Genomic DNA, 19887 nt, shown 5'->3' on the forward strand with positions numbered 1-19887 from the left:
CCCTTCCTCGCTATTTATTGTTATTCGGTCTGTCCTTCACTATAATTACCATAACTAATACTTCATACGACAGTGCAGCAAAACTAGATTTATACTCGGTTACGTATCATTATCAATGTGACTCATCAATTGCCTGCGTGGTCACTGTTCTCATTGCCATCCAGCCGGATTAAAAATAAATTCTAAAACCATTAATAATATAAAAAATTACTAAAAACTACTATTTTTACTTATAAAATCATTTGTTTTATTATTAGTTTTGAGTTCCAATATTCACGACCAGAGCCTACGCACAAGGTCCTAGGCCCATGTAGACTCATCCCGGTTATACTACTCTTCTTATTTCAAATTTTAATTGAATTAAATAGAATTAATGCAATGTTTATTATAATAAGAAATAATTAACTACTTATAAGTACCGTATTGTTACACTCTGAGACATGATTTCAGACATTGTAGGGCTATATATTTGCTTTCGTTTGTTTGCAAAAACGTGTATATGTGTTTTATTGTACTATTTTTAAGAAAATAAACCATTTTCATTTCATTTTTCATTTCACCTGATTTGGAAAAAAAGTATCAAATTTATTCAGTTGCCAGGCCAAATTGAACAAAAACTTTCAAAGTGAACGGGTCTTTTGAAACACTCCGACCCGGATCACTCGTTCACCTGACTGACTCGTTCGAATTGAACGGTCCAAGTAAGTAACTGCAGTTATAAACAATATGGCGCGAGCAAGACAAGATTTAAACAGCTGACAAGAAGATGCTCCGCCCACTCGCCACTCCCCCCCCCCCACTGGAGGGGGACCCCTCCTGCGCTGTGCTGCTCAAATATTTGCTTCTGCGCAGGTTTCTTTATTAGCGGTTCACCTATAACAGTAAGTGGTAACAAAACATTTAAATTTGTCCATTACAACCATTCCCCTAATTAACATTAGGACAATCATGAGTATTAAAGGTTAATGAAATTTTAGAATGGTACAACCAAATCATTACACGTTCCCTGAAATGGGATCCATGCTCTACATATTTTTGAGCTTCCATCTTTGTCAAGTCTACTGAAACTTTGATGGGGTCCACTGTCGGTTGCAGATGGGGGTATTGGCTTATACCCGCAATGACGTGATGTTCTCAGTCTGTGTGCCGGACTCTTGCACGGCTCAGGACGTCAAGATCCACCTGGACGTGGCTCTCAACTCCATCAACGTGACTGCCATCATGTACGACTCGAGCTGCTCTTCTGCCACCTCCCCGCCCCTGAATCCGGCTGACTACCTCGTCATGTGAGATAACTTCTTCAAAGATTTTATATTTGTTTTTTTACTCAACCAACGCTCAAGTAGGGCCGTGTATTGGTGTAAATTGTTTAAGATTAATGCCCCCTTGATGTGAATAGCCTTAATTTGAACAAAACTCACAAAATTCCGATGTCCACATTTTTCACAGCGTTTTGGAAACATAATGGTTTTTTCTGAACAATTTCTTTTACGACGGGTGTTTATTTTGGAAAATATTTACCTATACCAATTAAAATTTCGTAAAAGCCAAGGCGTTAAAACTGAGACATTATAATGGTTATTTTTTAGCTTCACTCCTCAAATAATGAAACCTTAAAAAGTTATGTCTTATTATGTTTATTCAGTTTTCGTATTTTTTTCGATTCACTTAGAAACACAATGAGCCGTTTATTGGTACGTTAAATCTGTTCAAGAACAAGTATTAAGTTTAAATAATTTAGGTGTCATTATATTTGGTCATAAGATGCAATAAAAAACGTTTTTCTTATAATTCTTGAGTTATAACTGCTGGTTTTTAAGTTAGTCAATGTTAAAAAGTTGTAATGGCCGTCTTTTTTAAATTATAATATCATAATATTTTATGTTGTATTACTGTAATGCCTTTTAACTGCAAATGCTTTGTTACTGTAAACATTCGGCTAAAATTTTGAGGAATTGATCTATTACATTTTAGGATATTAATTTAAAAAATACATAATGACAGACAGGTGGGAAACTAAGCATCGGACAACAATGTTCAGAGGTGCGGGAAATCCTATATGTATGTATCCTAACAGTTCAGCAAATACTTGGTTTAGAGATTTAATGATTTATGATCACGGTTTGGCTTTATGATTCAAGTAAAGTTCCTAGTAACGCTTATACTGGTAATCATGAATGTTCAATTCCAAAAAAGTGCGACAGGATAGTATGCAGAGATGAAGGTTTCTTTCAATTTCACCTCAGACATCAGTAACTTCAATAGATAATCAAGCAATAATACCTGGCATAACTCCTTTCTTCATTATAATCAGTTGCGTTTTTGGATACGAATAAGGTTCACTGTAAGACTCAGATGAACTTGAAAGATGAGAAAACCTCGTGGCACTGGCACTCAAAGAGTTAATTTAGATATTTCTTTGAGTGACTGTACGTAGGTACGGCGACTAAAGATCTCTGTTAGATGTAAACTTCCAGTATCGAAAGCAGATGACCTCCAGGGTTGGAGGGGTGTGAAGGATCGGGTAGTCTTTCGACCTCATCCTGTGGTACCATTAAGTTAAAATGGATCAAAAAACCTTTTTATGAAAATCGTCTTGGAGATTCTTTGCGATTACATCTCTCTTTACAAGTTAGGATGCCAAATGAAGCAATGTATGAGAGCAACATGCTTTTGTGCAGAGTAGAACAAGATACGATGAGGTATCGGCATTAGTATTTCTCTCAAAGACTACATCATGGACATTTAGCCACCTCACCATCCTGAAAGGGTTTACCAGACAATTCATGGAATATGAAGAGTTGTAATAATAATGCAAATAGTTTAAACTTAATTACGTTACATCAACTAACACCTGGTACAAATCTTTGCCCTTGAGGCTTGCACATTTATTAGAATGACTTCATAGTTTCTAAGATTCATCAATACAGCCACTTTTGCCAGTGGCAGTGAATGACTTAGGAGTATTATATTGTTTATGAGTAAGCTAGGAAAACAGTTGCTACTTTTGCACAGTTCAATAGAGAGAAACCTGAAGTAGTAATGGTTTTAATTGTCATTTAGTACAATATTAGAGAAAATATTATATTGAATGAGTTTACCTCTTTTGACGTGGTTACATTCGTACCTGTTACTTTGTACCTGTTATGTTACTTAAGATAGTATTTATTACTTTTAGCTCATATATAATCTTGGGTTTTTACATTGTGGTGATGATTAAAGAAAAACCGAGGTATCATGTCATCATATGATCATAACATAACATACCAAATTAATAACTATATATACACTGACATTGTCAAAATTTTCTTGAAATATATTTCTCATAATATTGAAAAGCGGTGAATTGCAAATTGCTATTACTCATGTATTTCATTTTTTCAGCACGGATGGCGCCTGCAATAAGGTCACATAACTAAGCATGTGAACTCTCTGAATGTAGCTTTCCACCACAAACGCGCGCACGCACACACACACCACAGGCATTTCAAGCTAAAACAGCTGTAGTTCAATAATATGTTGCAACAAATGTTTTTTTAACTAATATTAAAAAAATTCAGCTAAGAAATTTATTTTTCATTGCTTAGTATTTTTCAGTAATAAAATTTTGTTTTCCAACTTCAGTGCGCCACTATTAAGGTTTGATCATTAGCTTCTGAAAACCTTAGACACTTCTGAACCAAATTCATGAAATATTCCAAAGGCATTCATGTACCTATAAGAAACTTCAGCAGTCCGACTGTTTGGCGTTTACACTTTATACTCGTACATTCAATTATTTAGAATGGGTTTCGAATATGAATAAATTATGTTACACTAAAGACGAGATGATTATAACATCTTTGTTAAGAAATGGGGAGATGGGCTTAAAATGGCTAATATATTGTATTAAACTTGTATAAAACGACCACTAATTGCAATTTGTGTAACTATTGTTCACAGCCTGGTACTGCTCACTATCGTAGTTCTGGTTACGCTGAGTACTTGCTATGACAACCTAACGTCAAAATCAGGTAAACTATTCAATTATAGACAGATCAGAACATTATTTACATAAAGCACTTATAAAGGTCAATATAAAGAGGGTATATGTGATATTTAACTTGTAACAATTGTGTAATGTCAGCTGATGAAACTGCGCATTTTTGCTTGCTGAGCTACCTCGCCACATCCGAACCGACCAGTTTTGCCTCCTGAGCTACCTCACCACATCCGAACCGACCAGTTTTGCCTCCTGAGCTACCTCACCACATCCGAACTGACCTGTTTTTGCCTCCTGAGCTACCTCACCACATCCGCACCGACCAGTTTTGCCTCCTGAGCTACCTCACCACATCCGAACTGACCTGTTTTTGCCTCCTGAGCTACCTCACCACATCCGCACCGACCAGTTTTGCCTCCTGAGCTACCTCACCACATCCGAACTGACCTGTTTTTGCCTCCTGAGCTACCTCACCACATCCGAACCGACCAGTTTTGCCTCCTGAGCTACCTCACCACATCCGAACCGACCAGTTTTTCCTCCTGAGCTACCTCACCACATCCACATTGCGTTGCGTTGCCTGCTGATCTATCTGACCATTTCTTAACTGCACTTTTTTCTCTGCTGATCTACCTGACCACACCCGAACTGCACTCATTTTCCTTCTCAGCTTTCTAACGACGCACATGATTTAGATTAGGAATATATGTGGTCTCAAAAGCCACGAATTTCTCGGGGAATTTATCACAAAGGAATGGTTTTTGTTCCATCATTTCAATTTATTTATGAAGTAACGGTGTTCATTCTCAAAACTATAACGTTATTTTAAACCCATCACAAATATCAAACTATAAGTAGAAGATGGGGTATTCCAATTTATAATAATAATTTCTTTAAGAAATAAATAAATAAGTTGGGCCAAATAAATGTAACCTTCATTCAGCTATTGTTAACTCATCCGAAAAGATTGTTATTCAATAAGGGGGGTCGGGAGCTCCATTTAAGCCCATGTTAAATTCTTAAACTTTAAGGAACATTTACAAAAAAAACTATAAATGATAGCACTTAGAACTTTTTTTCTTGATAAAGCACAACAATATACATATTTTAACACGAGATTTTTGTAAAAAAATATTTTTTGGATTTTTGGCAATTTAAAAAAAAATACTCTAAAAATTACCAGTAATTTTTATAAATTAGTCGCAATAAAAAATTTTCTGATTGAAATTTTTTTAAATCCATGTGTTAAAATGTGTAGAATAATGCCCTCTCCAAGATGAAAAAAATTATTGATCTATCATTTATAGTTTTGGAGATAATTTTCCTTATTTACCGAAAAAAATCATTTTCGGAAAAAGCCATTTATTTGGAACATCCATTAGCTTAGCAACTAAACTTGCTTTATAAATGCATTCTTGCACCATATGAGGGATTGTCTGCTTCTTCTGCTTCATAGTCGTCTTCTAGCCTCTTTTTTGCCAGTGTAGTCTGTCTTCGACACTTTTTCTATTTCATCGACGGCTTTATTCGCTTTTTTGATGCGTAGCATGTCCATGTCTTGAAGCACATACACACAGTTTACCCCAGGTACAATCCCTAATTTAGCAAACACTTCGCATCTGACTATATTGCCTTTGTTGAAGACAGCAATAGCATCATATACCCCTAATTCTAGAGTTGATAGCATGACAAAAGTTCGCTTGGGAATACGAGCCCAAATCATGTTATTGAGCGATTCACTTTGGTTCTGTTCAAGCAGGTTTTGAAGAATTTGCAAATTTACAATGTCATTAGTGCCACAGTTACCTTAGTACTTATTGTAATCTGCAAGACAAGAACTAATTTTCTTGCTAGACAAACTGTCCTATTGAGGCTCTGGAGGAATTGGGCTTGGTGCACTAGTCCTAGGTTCTGGGCTTTGTGTACTAGGCCTAGATTCTAGGCTTCTCACACAGTCACTATCTACAAACACCACTTTAGGCTTCCCTACTTGCTTACGTTTCTTAAAGACTTTGTTACAAAATCTAGGCATTGCAATACCTTTGAAATAAAACTTCTAGCACACAGAAAACACCAGGAACTTCAGAAAATAAACTGTGACATTTGAAATGTTATTCTTGGTTATAAACAGAAAAAAACAATAACAAACAAGGTAATGAAAGAAAAAAACAGGTGACAAACAACTGTACCAATAGCATAAAACGTAATAGTAATACAGCTCTATTTTGCATAAAGAGTTATAGTACAATATAAAATACTGTCTCCTCAATGCTGAAACTCTCACCAAAAATATGAAGTACAGCCTTTAGAAAAAAATTTTTTATTCAAGAACTACTTGACCGATTTTCATGAAATTGGTCTTGAATTAACCGCTATGAAAAGCAGAATAATATTCAATAAAAACACCAAAAAAGTAATTTTTGACCCATTTGACCTCCCGACCCCCCTTAGAAGTGTTTCATCATGTGCTATTTTCATTACTATATTTATTATAAGCTTTATTTTATTTTACTATAGCTCTAGGTTTGACTATGTTTTCTTGTTGTCTTTGAACAATAAAGACTGATTGGCTGATATATTAAGAGCCATATCTGAATTACAAACGTGTTTTACTCCATTTTCTTTTCTAATTCAGACATATTGTTGTTTGGTGCGTTCTTCGTAATGAATATGAAATATGTACTTAATTATTGCAAATATGTAGTCAGCTTTTTCGCACTTTGTGATCTTTGTCATTCTTAGACTTTATTGAACTAACATTAAATTGAGTGGGGTTTTATATTTTCAAGAACAAAATGATCTTCTGGTCAGTTTCTCTGTCACGTCTAATACTAGTCAGCTGTTGTCTACCAGCGACTCCCCGGACAGTCTGCCCTGCCTGCACGGACTAAGGGTCCTCGCTATGGTTTGGATCATCGCAGGCCATCGCTTCATGCACGAAATCCTTGTTCCTGACGTCAACGGTGTTTACATTATAGAGGTCTGGCACAATATCCTTCTTTGCAAACGATCTAAATATTATATGCTGTTTAGAAACTTTAAAAAGTCACAGTTACATCAGAAACAGTTAAATTCTATAAATCGTGTTAAGTCTACCACAATGGGTTCATGATGCCTATGTTGATATACATTTCTGATTAAGATTCTCTCTTTTTCTAGCACCTTGATCGACTGGCCTGGATTCCATATCAGTCCATCGGCAAAACGGTGGAAATATTCTTCCTGCTGTCTGGAACTCTGGCAGCCTACAACTTTTTCCGAGACCGCCTCAAGGGAAAGAGGTTCCACTATCTCAGTTTTTGCTGCCATCGTTATCGCAGGTCTGTAGACGTAAATAAAATGCAAATCTAAAAATTTTATTTACCATATCTTTCAAATATTTTAGTTTTTCTACAAATCCCATACATATAAGAATGATAATCATCTCCAAAGGCCAAAGTTTAGTACTAAAATCAAAATTAGTATTTGGAGTAAATAAGGGGTAAATATTTTGCTAGGAAATGTATGTTCAATATTGCAGACAATATATTCAAAACCTTTATTTTTTTACCTTGTTTTATAAAGAACTTTTAAATTGAATATCATGCATATGGTGATTAGCCATAGCTTATGTAAATTTATTCATAAACTTGTATTATTATATCACCTTAATAATTCAAATTTATAAAATTTCCATGCAGGAATAAAATATAAAATAGTCTTAGTATTTCTTTTGAAATTTTTAGTTGAAACTTAAATTTATTGTGTTTATATATTTTAATTTGTTAATTGTGTAGTACTTTATATGTTTTTACCTTTTTTATAAAATCAGGGTCAAAATATTAAAGGGATAAAGAAGTATTTTTATTCTTTTCGTATTTGTAATATACTACATACGAAGACTGAATTTAACAGACTTTAATAAACTTTCAGTAAACAGAAACTGCTGGTTCAAAAAAATACCCAGTATATTGGCAATAGAATATTTATTCTAGTAAGAAAAAAATCAACAACATTTGTTCAGAACAAACGTTTTCTGGTTTTATAAAAACAGTATAAGATTCAAACTTACCAATTGTAATTGTTGCGTAAATACTGAAAATGCACTGCCAACTATTAAAGAAGGCAAAACTCTTTTTTAATTATAAACTTCCATTGTAACATTTTTCAATTGAAATAAGATTAATTGAACCTGGTTGGCTCGCGTTTCAAAACTGAGTGTGGCGGTCCTATCTCGAAGAGGATGTTCAGCATGTACCAAGAGAACTGCCACGAGAATTGGTGGATTAACCTGCTGTACATTAGCAATTATGTGGTTCCTTACAGCACAGTAAGTTGTTTATCAATATACATTGTGACAGGTTGACTCCACCAGTGTTGTTGGTATCTATACTCTACGCTACTTTGCTGATACGTGTGGCGGACGGTCCTATCTGGAAGAGGATTTTCAGCATGTACCAAGAGAACTGCCAGGAGAGTTGGTGGATTAACCTGCTGTACATTAGCAACTATGCGGTTCCTTACAGCACCGTGAGTTGTTTATCAATATACATTGTGATAGGTTGACTCCAACAGTGTTGCTGGTGTCTATTTTCTACGCTACCTTGCTGATTCGTGTGGCGGACGGTCCTATCTGGAAGAGGATGTTTAGCATGTACCAAGAGAACTGCCAGGAGAATTGGTGGATTAACTTGCTGTACATTAGCAACTATGTTGTTCCTTACAGCACAGTAAGTTGTTTATCAATATAACAAAATAAATAAATTAAGTTTAAATCTCTAGGGCGTTTTATGCAAAACAACTCCATAATGTATCTAGATATCAGATAAATCAGTGCTTCCTATTATAGTTTTCTGGTGTGTGACAAAGAACGTGGTTGACATTCACCATCCTTTTAACTTACTTATAAACACAATCTGCTGATTTATCGTAAAGCAGTAATTGTCTCCTCTTACTTGTACGAGATATTGACACATTGCTAGATGCACAATATGTAAGCACTACAAATGAATGGTATATTCTAAAAAGACTTTTCCATATTTCAAGAAACAGTATGACGTAGATATTCTCCCATCATAGAGGTTCGGCATAGCAGGACCACACGAGATCTTTTAGAATGTATGAAGTAGGAACGCTGGGAGTTAAATTTTTGTATGGTGTTTTTATTCTCAGTAACCTTAATAATGCCCATACTAATATCTTATCCTAGATGGAAATGTTAAAAACAAGAAGGGTAATATTAAATTGAGGTCAAGTTATCAGGCATTGGTTGACTATCGTATAATTATGTTGACCTTAAAACTGAATCTGGTCAGCCCAGATGCTGAACAACAAAACAACAGAATGAAGATAGAACAGTGCAATTGGTTTCCAGCCAGATAGAACATCAATCAAATTCTCTGGACTTGATAGCCTCTTGAAGTAAAGCACAATAGTTCCTAGAATAAATGGAAATGTTTTAGTTTGTCGGAGTCCTCATCAACTCAAAGACCAACCAGCATTCTTCTCTTATCGTTGATGGAAGATAGTAATATTCTGAAAATAAATCTTGAGCAAAAACTGTCTGCGATCACCTATGTACTAGTCCACAGCATATGGGACAAATTTATAGCTCCAAATTTCAATTCGAACGTTCACTGTGGTCCAAGGGACTGCCAAATAATTTGCGAGACAATAGACACTGTTGGCAATATCTTCTTTAACTCAATCTCCCCTATACTTGATCAGTTATTGACTGGAATATATTTTATTTTACGTAAAGTGTATCTCTAGATAAAACATTACTTTTTTAAATTAATTCACCTGCGAATCTTTAATGCTCTGTCCTAGTGTATGCCATGGACATGGTACGTCGCTGTCGACTTCCAGCTACATGTTCTCTCTCCACTGTTGCTCCTGGTAATCTATAAAAAGAGGGCTCTCGGGTTTTTCCTTGCAGGCATCGTTCTCTTGGCTTCAAACTCTTATGCTATGACCTACTTCTCTTGGAACGGTCTATCGACTGGTGGAATGGTAAAAAGGTAAATATCAAGTTGAAAATGTATCTACCAGCTAAAGACACAGAAATAGAGGGGGGAGATAGAGAGGGGAGAGAGAGGGTGTGAGGGAGAGAGAGAGAGCGTTAAATTATTGATATATTGATTTCTCTTCATCCATCAGTATACTTTTATTGAATACCTATATATAACTGTATAACCTTATGTCTATTTGTTATTTTGTGGGATTTTTCAAGCAAAACTGCAAAATATTCCTTCGTCAATACAGGAATACTTAAATACCTAGTGGTTATTTAAGTATGTGTGCATTTAAATCTGGGAATACAGTAGAAGAAACAAATTTATTTAAACTATGTCACTTTAAAGTTAGCCAGACATGGTGCGTTTTGCTGTAATTTGTGTGATATTACAGAATGATCTTACTGAAATTCCATATTATTTAAGTAAGATGTCCCATAAATAAAAAGACCACAAAAATACATAATTTTAAGTGACATAGTGGGTGATATCAACTATAAAATTAAAGCTTATTCAAATTTTATCAAATACGAATTCTTGGACTTACAAACTATGAAAACAACATACTCGTATTACTTTTTGTGGATAATGTGAACTTCTAATTCGAGACCGCTTTAGTCTACGATTATATTATTATTTGCTAGAATTCCCACACCCGCGAAATAGGAACCCGGGACCCTCAGATGATAATCTGAGGCCCTAAACCCTTACTTATAGGGTTTATACTTACTCATAATATTGTGACTAACTCATTTAGACCACTACCAACAGTTTATGTTCTTAGAGCGTCAAAACTGTCTCTTCCTTTTTACTCTATGATGTGTCTTTCAACAGGAACTTGCCGCTGGAAAGTTTCACCATACAATACACTCAAACCCACTTCAGGCTGAATACGTTTATCATTGGTCTCTGTTTTGGGTATCTCTTGTACAGGATCAAACAGAAAGAGTTCAAAGTCAAGTTATCGAAGGTAAGTTAATCACTAAGTAAGTTTTAAAATTTCTGATTCAACTTATAATAAACAGGTATTTGTAACGAAACACGTTTAGTGGTTAAGGATCACTAACACCTAAGAAAGCGTGTCCTAGGAAGATAATTTTAATTTGCCACTGATAACTTCTCAAACTGACATTTTTCACCCTTGCAGGCTTTCCTTTGAAGCCTGATAGCGGACGAACCCTTAGAGCTAGCTCGAATCTGAGGAAAATTCGTTAGTCTACAATGAAGTGAACTACAAAAAAAGGTCCAATGACTTTTCTCTATATCTTTATGTATTAACCCTCGGTAACATTTACCCCCCAACCCGAATTTTCCTGGTATGACCAAATAATCATTTGAGTAAATAAATCACCCTGATTTCGTAATCCCCGGTAAACATTAACCCCTACAGGGAATTTGCTGGGATGAATAGTTAAACTTCCTGAGCAAATTACGCTACTCCCTTGCCATTTTAAAAATTCTAACTTAGAATCGGTTTTTATTATCATTACACTAAAAACAATTCACAATAGCTGACCAGTGCAAACTTTTCTTCCATGCTGTGTATTGGCTAAACCGAAATTCGGAAGCTAAAATCCGAGGTTTCAGAATCGAAAGATAAAATTAAATTTCCGACAGTAAAAGTTCCAGTCACTTTTTCTCGTATCTTTAATAATTAAGCTACAAACGCCCTCAAACTCAAAACTCTGGTTGAATCCGGAATGAATCAATAAAATAAGTCTACGTTAAACACTTCCAGATCCCTAATCTAATGCTCGGACTTAACCTGGTCTCCGAATTCCACTTATCTCCGATTTAGAACTCCCCAATTTATTAGGGGCTTGGGGGCGTAGCCCCCCAGCGAGCCGAAGGCGAGATCAAACAATATATTAAAACTCAATAAAATGAATCAACCCTTCCTACCATAGCTGCGTTTATGTCTACACTCATTTCCTTTACATACGATAGTCAAGCCATAAGATGTCTCAATTTCATATGTTGTGCCTAAAAGCCCATCTGTACTTGATCGTTAACGTTCTGTGATATTTTTCTCTTTATACAGAACGATACTTGGTTTAATAATTACGTGCATATTAATATTTTAAATAATAAATAGTATTTCAATTAGGATTATTTACTCATCATCTGACAATGATTCAGAGCCCAAGTTGTCCATTTTAAATCAATTAAAAAGTGAAACAAAAATTGTATTTTACCATCCGAGGTTTAAACCGGGGTGACCTCCCAGTTGCAGCTATAGCCTACCCCTATCTTACGGAGAAGGTTACATTTTTCTTACCAAGTAACTTGTCTTTCATCACGTAGACTAGTTAGATTTAATATAGGTTACAAGAGGGGTGAAGCGATATCAGACCTAGTCTCTTACCTTCAATAATGTAATGTATACTTCACAACTCTATTAAATTTGGACTTTAAAAATAAGAAACGTTTTGTTAAATAATTTGTCTGTGTAACTTACCATGATTTTGACATTTGCATGTTGCCTGATTCAATACAAATTTTGGTATTTTTAGTTATAAATTTAATTATTATGTCTATTAAAGAAAAACTTTGTGAAACACACAAAAATAATACATTCTAATTTTAATTATTTCTGCGCCAGCGGCAAAATTTATCCTTAGTTACAGTTTTTTGTACATGGCTCTTTGGCCAAAATGCGTTATATAAACTGTGTAGTTTTTCAATTTACTAGAATTTGTACCTTGGTGTTAAATTTATTGTCAATACTTTTTACTGTCTTTAAATAACAATTGGTTTTATTGCAGGCTACAAAAAGATTGCGATCTAAAAAACGAAACAAAACGCCACTAACTTTACACTCGTATCAGATATTGACTTGTACACACATACCAACGCACGCGAAGCAGTTTAGCGTTGTGGCTATGATTTACGCTAAGTTTTCTGCTTCACCCACGTCGAAAATACAAAGTCCATTAAATTTCGAGATAGTATTGCCAATTAAAGAAAAACTTTGTAGAGCCATTCTTCAATCAATACATACACGTTAATTTTAAACTGAAAGGGCCACCGACACAGGTGAGTGAAGGGGGCGGAGCTCTATCCTGATTGGCTGAAGGAACAATCAGTCTGACTAATAAAACTATCATGAATGGCTTATTATTTTTCGCAAGCTGCCAAGTCTTCGATAATCTGACCTTATCTCTTCGTTATTAGTTAGGAATTATTACTCCTTCTTGATTATTCTTAAGTTTTCTTTTCGTACTTGGACAGTAGCTTTGAATTATATTTGTTTTGTCAAATTTCTATTGCATGTTTGGTTTGTAAAATATCTTTTATTATTCCTGATGTTATTTTCGTATATTTATGTTATGCATGCCTAAAGTGTTCACAAAATTGCGTAGATGTTACGTTTTGTATCACTAATGTTAGACCACTTACATAGAAGTTTGTTCACAACATGGCTTACTCAACTGATTTCAGGACGCCGAGAATCAGGACAAAGTATCAAATAGATATAGCTACAACACCATAGAAGATAGAATCAGATTATCGAAAAACCTGGCAGCCTGTAATGCTACTCGCTGATTGGTCTATTTTTTCGGTGAGTGGTTAAGCTTTAGTCAATCACAATAAACCTTCGTCTCTTTACTCAACCACTCATTAAACTGGCTCCTTCCCATTTTGATTTAATAGTTTTTACAAAATATGCCTCACTACAACCAATGCCGTAATATTTGAAGGTTGTAATACTTTAAGCAAATTTGTACGCAAAGTAGAACAAAAAACTAAATTATATTGATTTGACATTTTTGATGATCGCAATTCCTTTATGATCAATAATACTGCCATGTTTCTATATTTACTCACTTGTTAGACACAGCTGTTGACGGGGTGGGTGGTGGCGGCTCTATTGTTCCTGGGCACGCTGTTCTCCATGACCATATTCGATGATCCCGAGTACGTCCAGACACCATGGCTGGACACAACTTATCCATGTCTGGAGCAGGCAGTCGGTTCCCCTAGCTGTCATCTGGGTCATCTTCGTCTGCACAATCGGGAAGTGGGGGTAAAGTTTACTGCAGTAAAAACATTATTTTAGTGTTTGAGTTTACTATACATTTTGTTTAAATTTTCCATACTATATTGAATATACAATCGAATTATTTGTTATAAAGCCAAAAAACTTTATGTTAAATACTACAATGGGATAATTTTAAAGCAAAGTTCTTTTCTGACAGAAGACTTTGGAAGAACAGGTTAACATTAGTTTTACAATGATTTACAAGATCTCATCAATACATGTCCAACTGGATTAAAGATAAATCAGTTTCAAAAAACTTTCCTTGATAAAAATCTTTCAGACTGGTATTGCTGTTGAACGAGTCCCCTGGCTTAGTTTATTTATTTGTTTCATTATATCTTGATTAGTTAAAGGTTGTGTATTTCAAAGTGTAAAGATCTGGGGAATAATGATTTTCTTCCTACACAGTGCAAACTGTTCTTTGACAAGTTTTACCAGTAAAGTCACCTTAATTATCAACTCAGTGTTGAAAATGAAAATATCAACAAAGTGGCAAGTAAGAATTGGTCATGTTTGTCCATTTCCCCACTACTAGAATACGCATTTATCCTCCATAACTTCCCCATGCACATAGAATACATGGTAAGTGGTATGTCGAAGGTTTTAACACCGCTGTAGTCTGGTGTTGACTATACCACATACACCACAGTCAGGGTTGTATCCATAGGACAGTTCATGTACACAAAGTAGGAATTCTCTAATATCGTTCCTTATTTTTCTAACATCCAATTAAATCTTTGCATACACACGTGACATCTCCTTCTACCCAGGAGCCAATTCAATGAGACCTAATGGTTTCACTGAAAAACACGTCTTAAACACTACATTAATATCTTTTTTGGAACTTTTGAAAGGACAGAGAAAAATATTGATTCAAACTGCGTCTAGGCAATGAAAACTTAAGTTTTCTATGTTCTAAAAATTTCATTTATCTGGAATAAGTTTGTCTTTAATATTTTTTTTTTTAATTGACGTGGGATTTTTTGACGAGCTTTAGCACACTCAATCACTCGAAGGGCTGGAAAAATATCGTTTTCTGTTGGTCTGCACGACATCCTCGAGACGAACGAACATCTAGACGACATTTTTGCTTTAATTTTCATGTTTATATAGGAAACACCAAGTTAAATTTGGTGCCTATCACTCCATGAGATTTGGCTGAGTGTTACTGAACAACAATTTTACATTAGTTTTACGGGTAACCGTTTTTATAAGCTATTAAAGCCTTGAAATGCTGTATATTTTGATAAGCTAACGCTAAGATTTCTGAAAAAATCCCACTTTTGTCTCAAGAATGAATTAAGAGCTATGAACTTGAAATGTTTCTTGCATTTTTACATAGGCAATGGCATTTGTTATGATGGACACGTTCCTCTAAAGGGTTTGGCTGAGCGATTGTGTAAATTAACTATCCTCAGAATATCTTTAGAGCAATTTTATCTGCAGCCTTTAAAATTTTGTATAAAACCGTAATGAACAATTATGCATAATTGTGTATGGTGTTCACATAATAGGCTGACAAAATTTCTCTTATACCTGATTACAGGACATCAACACAGCAATGATAGCAAAGTAGTGGCCTTGTGAGTCCATGTAAGTAACCGCTCTAATGTTCCCAGGTATAATAGACAAGGTTGCTGTCGTGGAGAGCGCTGTTGCCATTGTCATTGTCACGCCTCAATTATTGTGCTTACCTCCTTCACATGGTCGTGCTGCAAGTTCAGATATACAGGACCAGGTCTAGTCTCACGGTTGATACACTGAATATTGTAGAAGTAACAACTTTAAAATATTTTAGAACATAAATCATTCGTAGTGGTGCGCTGAGTTCCGGAAAGATTACTTTAATTAGTTCGGAGAACTGACGCTAGGAGTGCACCTCGTAGCTTTGATTCTATTGAAATGTTTGCTACCTAACCTCTCACTACATAGATCCCAGTCCAAGCGCTCACTTGTACCGTTATTTAGTTATATTTTATATAATACATATTGACGCAACCCTGTAACTCGTTACTGGCTAATATAAGTTACATCCGATGTTCTTGGAACTAAATTCTTGGTGAATTAATAACCTAATTGGCACGCGTATTGATTTTTTCTTTCGTGAACTTTGTAGCTACCATCCTGCTGCCGAGCAAAATCTCGCGTTGCCTTGTACCGACGTAAAATTTATATTTTCGTATTATTAATTAGCTCTTTATGTTAAACATTCTAGTTTCGAGTTGTAAATAGTATAATAATAACTTACCTAGATTTATTTTTTATGTGGCAGATTAATATCGATAGTAGTGTGGTAATGTCCTTCTGACGAGACCACGTTGTCATGAATGGTTAAGTCGGTTAATACCGTCATGATTTTGTTTTAGGCGAGTTTAACTTCAAGTTACTGAGTGAGTTTGATTTTAACTATGAGTGCAACTTCGAGTGCTTCCAACATTCATATTTTAGACTTCTAGTCTAGTAATTCTTCACGCTTGTGAGTCGAAATCATTTTAAAGTTTTAATAATTATTAAAGTTCGTATGCAAACCTTCCCATACAAATTGGAACCATTAAACCCACCTCCATTATATCATTTAGTTCATTAACACTCTATTTGGCGGCAACGTGGTAATACAGTGTTTTATTTTTAGCACCTAGAAGCGGTGCTTTTATGTTTATTTGCCACAATTAAACATATAAGTAATCTTTTCAAATCGATTATTCGTTACTACGACCTCGGTAGTATCCAAATCCATGTGGTTTCGTCCGTTCGGTACACACTTTTACCTTATCTCAGTTTATAGTAGCGGATGAGTTATATCCTTTATAACTAATACAAAGAAAGATAACATCTTATTCTTCCTTATTTTTTAAAACGTGCATCTGCCTATTATTTGAATAAAGAAATTAAATATTCGAATCTGTTCGTTGACCGTTAACTGCAACATTTACTAATAAACAAAAATAATATTTTATGATGTATTTTTAATGAAAATAAAATTGACACATAATTTTAATTACTTCATTATCACAGTGGCACCTGTTCTTCGCTGATGTCTTCATCGTCTACATCCTGGCCGCTATCCTGTACCTCGGCGTGGAAGCTCCTATCGGCAATGTCCTTAATTGTTTATTGAAAGGTAAATATAATTTTATGCATTATTAGCATAATTAACTTGAGTATTATAATTATAGTTCAAGTTAATGACCTCAATCGGTTAAGACGTAAGAATTATAAAGACACATGCAGAGCATTAGTTTGAATTTTTGCAAAATGTTCCATATCCATGCATTATACGATTCCCTTTTCCAAAATGAAATGGTATCGAGGAGTAAAATCTATGCGAATGGACTCTCCACGCCCATTTAGAGAGAAAACTCTTGTCTAGTTTCCATTCAAAAATCATTATTTATCTTTTTACGATTGTCTTGAGCTTGGAATTACAAAGTAGACGTGTGTCACTGCATATGTGAGAATGGCTCAGTCTGCGAGGTTACTAATTTCACACCCTGTATAGACCTCCTAATTCACGAATAGCATACTTGGGTTACAATTGTGTGTGGTGTGTTGGTGTGTGTGTGTGTGTGTGTGTGTGTGTGTGTGTGTGTGTGTGTGTGTGTGTGTTGGATGTGTTGGTGTGTGTGTGTGTTGTGTGTGTGTGTGTGTGTGTGTGTGTGTGTGTGTGTGTGTGTGTGTGTGTGTGTGTGTGTGTGTGTGTGTGTGTGTGTGTGTGTGTGTGTGGTGTGTGTGTGTGTGTGTGTGTGTGTGTGTGTGTGTTTGTGTGTGTTTGTGGTGTGTGTGTGTGTGTGTGTGTGTGTGTGTGTGTGTGTGTGTGTGTGTGTGTGGTGTGTGTTGTGTGTGTGTGAGTGTGGTGTGTGTGTGTGTGTGTGTGTGTGTGTGGTGTGTGTGTGTGTGCGTGTTGTGTGTGTGCGTGTGTGCGTGTGTGCGTGTGTGCGTGTGTGCGTGTGTGCGTGTGTGGTGTGTTGCGTGTGTTGTGTGCGTGTGTGTGCGTGTGTGTGTGTGCTGTGTGTGTGTGTGTGTGGTGTGTGTGTGTGTGTTGTGTGTGTGTGTGTGTGTGTGTGTGTGTGTGTGTGTGTGTGTGGTGTGTGTGTGTGTGTGTGTGTGGGTGTGTGTGTGTGTGTGTGTGTGTGTGTGTGTGTGGTGTGTTGTGTGTGTGTGTGTGTTGTGTGTGTGTGTGTGTGTGTGTGTGTGTGTGTGTGTGTGTGTGTGTGTGTGTGTGTGTGTGTGTGTGTGTGTGGTGTGTGTTGTGTGTGTGTGTGTGTGTGTGTGTGTGTGTGTGTGTGTGTGTGTGTGTGTGTGTTGTGTGTGTGTGTGTGTGTGTGAGTGTGTGTGTGTGTGTGTGTGTGTGTGTGTGTGTGTGTGTGTGTGTGTGTGTGTGTGTGTGTGTGTGTGTGTGTGTTGTGTGTGTGTGTGTGTGGTGTGTGGTGTGTGTGTGTGTGTGTGTGTGTGTGTGTGTGTGTGTGTGTGTGTGTGTGTGTGTGTGTGTGGTGTGTGTGTGTGTGTGTGTGTGTGTGTGTTGTGTGTCTGTGTGTGTGTGTGTGTGTGTGTGTGGCAAAAAGTACTTGCTCCGCCGGGAGTCGAACCCGGATCTCTCACTTACCGGGTGAATGTGCTACCATTACACCACAGAGCGCTTACTTTTTCCGATTCAATTATTTTGTATTTGGCCGTATCTGTTCACATATGCGTTTAAATAAGCAAACTAACATATGATCGGTACATGTAACATATATATATGTTACAGTAATATACTGTAAGATACTGATCTCAAATTTCTCCTCTTTAAATTATTTACGGGCAAAACTGAATGGAGATTGGGACCAGAACTTACATTTCTTTTTCTCTAAAATAGTTTTTGAGGGTTTATAAGATAATTTACAGGTATAACTATAAAAATCACAATATCCCATAGTGGTTTAACTTAAACATTTACCACAGTTTTTTTTTTTTTTCACAGACTCACCAAAGTCGACCGAGAAGAGTCAGAGTGCAGTTCCTACAATCCAGAATCCATGAGAAGAATACACTCCACATCTTCAGGGAATACCTCGTTTTATATTTATAAGATGTTTAGAATAATTTCACGCAAATATGTTGTGTTTGAATATGGTAATTCTAAAAATTCGGAACTAGTTTGTTCTGTAGTTAAAAGTCACAACTCAAATAGATTTAATTTATCAAACAATTTATTATTTTATACGTGGTTCCATGTGGGATTCAGAAAGAAATGTTTTATTAATACACTTTTTATTAAATTTCATATCATAGGCTACTAGCAGTACAATAGTGGTACAGGGTTTATCATAAAAGAATGGTGCGATTTCGAACAAGGTTTAAAAGAAAAATCAAACTACTTACAGTTAATATTTTCTATTCATCTAATTTTGTCGTCTCAAACAGTTTTTCTTTTACATAATTAATACATTTTTTTAAGCTTGTAATTTGAGTTTTAATATAAAACTTTGTGAACTGTTGTTTTTGGAATACCCTAATTTAATGCTTCGACGAGGGATGGACTTCCCAGGTTTAATTGTTTAATTAGTTCAACCGTTCTGTCTGGTACACCTGGTATGCCGGTTGATTTTCATTCCTAAACTGATCCAAGTTTCTTCCGAATTGTTTAAAACAATAATGTTATGTTATTTTTGTGTGTTGGACCTCTTCCAAATTCACGTTTGAACACACGTTGAACTAAAATTATAGATTTTAATTCAGCCAACAATAAAACACACTTTTGCTTATCTTAATCCGAGAACATAGTAACTCACTAAACTCACAGCAACAACAATACAAGACTGATTTTGAGGTTAGAACAGCTTATAAACAAATTTTTGGGTTCGAGGCTTTAATCTAAAAATTTTTCCTAA

The 19887-nt window shown here is 35.6% G+C and overlaps 1 protein-coding gene across 1 annotated transcript in view; it reads left to right on the forward strand.

The window, feature by feature from the left end:
* Positions 1-19191, forward strand: part of LOC124353060 (nose resistant to fluoxetine protein 6-like) — a 34270-nt gene extending 15079 nt beyond the window's left edge. Inside the window, exons 4-14 of the mRNA XM_046802872.1 lie at positions 1096-1286; positions 3943-4013; positions 6772-6962; positions 7142-7302; positions 8523-8691; positions 9791-9981; positions 10810-10945; positions 13811-14002; positions 15637-15786; positions 17033-17138; positions 18978-19191. Of these exons, the coding sequence (XP_046658828.1) occupies positions 1096-1286; positions 3943-4013; positions 6772-6962; positions 7142-7302; positions 8523-8691; positions 9791-9981; positions 10810-10945; positions 13811-14002; positions 15637-15642 (1308 nt within the window). The 3' untranslated portion in view covers positions 15643-15786; positions 17033-17138; positions 18978-19191. The remainder of the gene's footprint in view (positions 1-1095; positions 1287-3942; positions 4014-6771; positions 6963-7141; positions 7303-8522; positions 8692-9790; positions 9982-10809; positions 10946-13810; positions 14003-15636; positions 15787-17032; positions 17139-18977) is intronic.
* The last annotated feature ends 696 nt before the right edge of the window (positions 19192-19887 follow it).

Source organism: Homalodisca vitripennis, chromosome 1, assembly GCF_021130785.1.
Source record: "Homalodisca vitripennis isolate AUS2020 chromosome 1, UT_GWSS_2.1, whole genome shotgun sequence".
Taxonomy (NCBI): Eukaryota; Metazoa; Arthropoda; class Insecta; order Hemiptera; family Cicadellidae; genus Homalodisca; species Homalodisca vitripennis.